The sequence below is a fragment of the Anneissia japonica genome, unplaced genomic scaffold, assembly GCF_011630105.1.
Source record: "Anneissia japonica isolate Jap-2015-1 unplaced genomic scaffold, ASM1163010v1 scaffold287861_len940595_cov192, whole genome shotgun sequence".
NCBI classification, from domain to species: Eukaryota; Metazoa; Echinodermata; class Crinoidea; order Comatulida; family Comatulidae; genus Anneissia; species Anneissia japonica.
The window spans coordinates 215,666-219,450 of NW_022733264.1; the positions used below are offsets into that span (position 1 = coordinate 215,666).

Genomic DNA, 3,785 nt, shown 5'->3' on the forward strand with positions numbered 1-3,785 from the left:
TATATTTATATCCTTTTATAAAGTACAATAAAATGGCTAACATTGCTGTCTACGCTCGTTTTAATTTGTTTTGGTTTTAAAGCAAACTCAACAATGAAACCCCAAAAGCTCTGAATGTATGACAGAAGATTTTATGGCATACAACAATCACTCTCATCAATAATTATTCAAACTTATTTTACTTATTAATAGAATGAATAAATATTTTATATTTCCAATAACTATCACAACCTTCACAATCGATAAATCATTAAACCCCATATAAACACATGAAAATAACAAAAAGTTATATACCACTGCATCCGCTCGAAAAAAAAAAATCCGCTCGAATTCGCTCGAATTGGCCTTCGCTCGATGTGGCATCCGCTCGAATTGACTGGTTCCTAGGCTGGGACATAAAAGGTTGTTGTTTGTTGTTATTTCGCAATTCGCGACGTCATCAACGAGTACAATACATTCAATTCCGTAACATGATTGGTCTATTTTTTTTCTAATTAGCATAATGATTTTTCCAACATTTTTGTCTATTTAAAAAAAAGTGTGTAAGTTATGGAGATAGTAACAATCATAAATCGATTATAAATTTAATTATATATTTTTAGACAAAAAATAAACCCTCTTTGCCCACGGCTCATTTTTTTTGACACCATGACCATGCGTAATATTAACATGTAGTGTATATATACGAAGAATTTTTTCTAGTAGGTTGACTAACAGGTACTTGGTGTGGTACTAGGTTTATTGCGTTTATGGCTTAGGGGCCGTGGTTTACCTCCCTCCGTTTAGTCATGCTGGATCAGGGGTAGTAAACTCAGCGATCGTGGGTTCGATTCCCACACGGGGCAAGTTTTTTTTTTTTTTAATTTTTTAAGGCAGTTTAGTTGATGGTGGATAATGATAGCAAACCTGTAGGTTGTGGGTTCGATTCCCACACGAACCCATATTTTTTTAAGGGTGAAGGTGGATAATGAATAGCAAACCTGGTGGTTGTGTGTTCAATTCCCACACGAACCAATTTTTTTACAATTTGTCTAAGGCAGTTTAGTTGATGGTGGATAATAAATAGCAAACCTGGATGTTGTGTGTTCGATTAACACACGAACCATATTAAAATAAATTAGTGTTTTGATGGTGATTTTTTTTTTCATTCAATGGGAATTCATATATTTTATATGAGAAGAATCTATGAATATTCAGCTTTCCGTTTACTTGTCGGGTTGGGGGAGGGGAATGAACAACAGGATATTTGATTGGTGAACAGCCGAAATGGCAATTTAAAGCCAACGAAGTCGCTAGAGGTGTAAAAATGTAGCCTCTATGCGGTGGGCGGTCAGTTTGAGCATGAAGGCAAGGCAAAAGCAGCTTTCTTAGCTACGTTTTTTGTCCGCTGATTGGTTAAAAAACGTATTTCATTTTTATTTAATCACTAAAAAACAACTACTGTAAAATGTTTAGCCCATAAATGTGATGTGTGTGAAGAAATCATTAAACAATATTTTAATTTGGACCTTCAAAAAGCAGTAAAAAGCCCCCTCTAAATCCGCCCCTGATTGATCAGAGTCATACCGGCATGATATGATAATAAAATTAATATTGTTATTGGTAACATAAGGACCATATGTTACACAACTGCAGTAAAATGTAGTAAAGTAATAATATAATTTAATATAATAACTTTATTTGAAGTCTACACTTTTTAATCAGTGTCACACGTCATGTGGTGCGTTCATAAAAAACATAAAACCACAGACTTAAAACGACACGTATACAAAAACAAAACAAAGCTTAAAAGATAATTCAATAAAAATAAACAGTGATATTTAAAATCAATTAATCAATAGCTAAGCATTTAACAATCATTAAAAATAATTTAAAATACAAATAAAACAGAAACGAGTAAAAAGGTGAAACATTTAGGGTAAAATAATAACTTTCAAGATGTATAATAAAATTGGTTAAAAAATACCCGTTTTCCACTAGGCGAATTTATTCGCGCGAATCGAAAGCGTCGTTCGTGCGCATGCCGCATTCACATTGCTATCGAAAACAGGCTTAAGATATGCCTTGCAGTACCTATCCAGAATTTGATTTATTAATTTTCAAGTTTATGTATATACAAATCAGTGTTGCCAATGCCACTGAAAGTTTGATTTCAAGATTTCCTGAGATAAACAATTGCCAAATTTCTTCTATGATTATTATTGTACAACTCGTGTTCTAACGGAGAAAATTCACTACACCTGATTTCATTTAGAGCACTGCATATAAACAAAAAATGACTGATACCCTTCTTCCTTTTTTACATAATTTGCATGTGGTGTCATCAGTAGGGGTAGCATTTTATAAAAAGATACACATAAATCTGGTATAAACTTGAAATATGAAATATAGCCTTGCTAAATTTAATATACCGGGTTTTTTTTCAATTCGAGTGAGGTGTCTATCCGAGAGGAGGCATTATTTATTTATTCATTTATTTATTAGTGTAAAATAGATAAGCATACAATACTCAAATAAACCCCCTTAATTTCACTGTAAATAATTAAAATGTGTTATTGCTTGATCATAAAAACTTATACCGGTAATTGATCCCAACCAGGTAAAAAAAATGTAATTCTACTGGAATGTGTACTGAGCGAACATTAATAGAATGTGTTGAGAATGATGTTGCTAGATGAGTTTACAGGAATTTTATGGGCATTTATTCGAGGAAAAATAAACGCCCTGGGCTCTGGAGGGGGCGTTTATTCGAGGGGGCGCGTTCCATCAAATCGGGGCGTTTATTCGAATAAATACGGTATTTTTATGTGTTGGGCCATAGAGAAAATATGAAAATATGTTCTATTTTCTCTATGGTTGGGCCTACTGTATTAGCTTTCAATTGATCGAACGAGAAAAAATATTTACTCTTTCCTAATTAACATTTCAATTAGTATTTCAGTATCATGCCCTTAAATTTCTGGCCTCATGTTTTTTGTTTTTTTTTTTTTTTTTTTTTTTTTTACCGATACTCTTTTAAACGTCTATTGACCATTAGAAAGGACTTTAAAAAAAAAGAAGAAGAAAGCAGCGAATCACCAGAATGATAATGGTAAGGTTAGTTAGTTTGAATACTACAGTAATGCGGAGCTAATAATCTGAATAACTACTACAAACGACAAAGGTTCCAATAACTTACATGCAACCCAACAGCCAATACAAGTACAACGTACACCACAATGGCAACATAATCCCAGCTTTCAAGGCGGTTTTCCATCTTGACAACTTCAGAAAACAAATTGTAGTACAGTACTGCATCGACGGGTGCTTTGTTTCAAGCTTATGTGATGTGTCTCCTGGCTGTTAGTTTACGGTCTCATTAATTCGGATCCAGCAAATCAGAATCACCGGGAGGATTTATTTTAGATTGAACATTGGACATGTTACACTGGGGCAGTGGCGTATCTTGCACCCTCTAGTCGCCCCACCCCCCAACAAAAATCACGTTCAAGTAGTTCAAGTAGCACCACCACCATTTTAGCACTATCTTTTCAATGTCTCTCAGACTAGGCCTACTAAAAAGACAGGTTAAGTCAGATTTAATCATGGAGAAACTCCGTGATTTAATATACTGTATTATTAATTTAATACCGTTTATCACAAGCAGTGTAGAACAGGTGCACTTTATTATTGTTCTCCCAGGCGCAAATAAGGGCTTACACAATAGAATACTATATTTATTAAATCAGTTCATAAAATTATAGTCAAAAATTATCCACTTCCTTTGGATGGTGGCATATATTTTT

At 33.8% G+C, this 3,785-nt stretch overlaps 1 protein-coding gene across 1 annotated transcript in view; it reads right to left on the reverse strand.

Moving 5' to 3' along the window:
• The window catches only part of LOC117116163 (sodium/myo-inositol cotransporter-like), a 33,638-nt gene extending 30,123 nt beyond the window's left edge, over positions 1-3,515 (reverse strand). Inside the window, exon 1 of the mRNA XM_033260162.1 lies at positions 3,179-3,515. Coding sequence (XP_033116053.1) covers positions 3,179-3,256 — 78 coding nt within the window. The 5' untranslated portion in view covers positions 3,257-3,515. The remainder of the gene's footprint in view (positions 1-3,178) is intronic.
• Between the last annotated feature and the right edge of the window lie 270 nt (positions 3,516-3,785).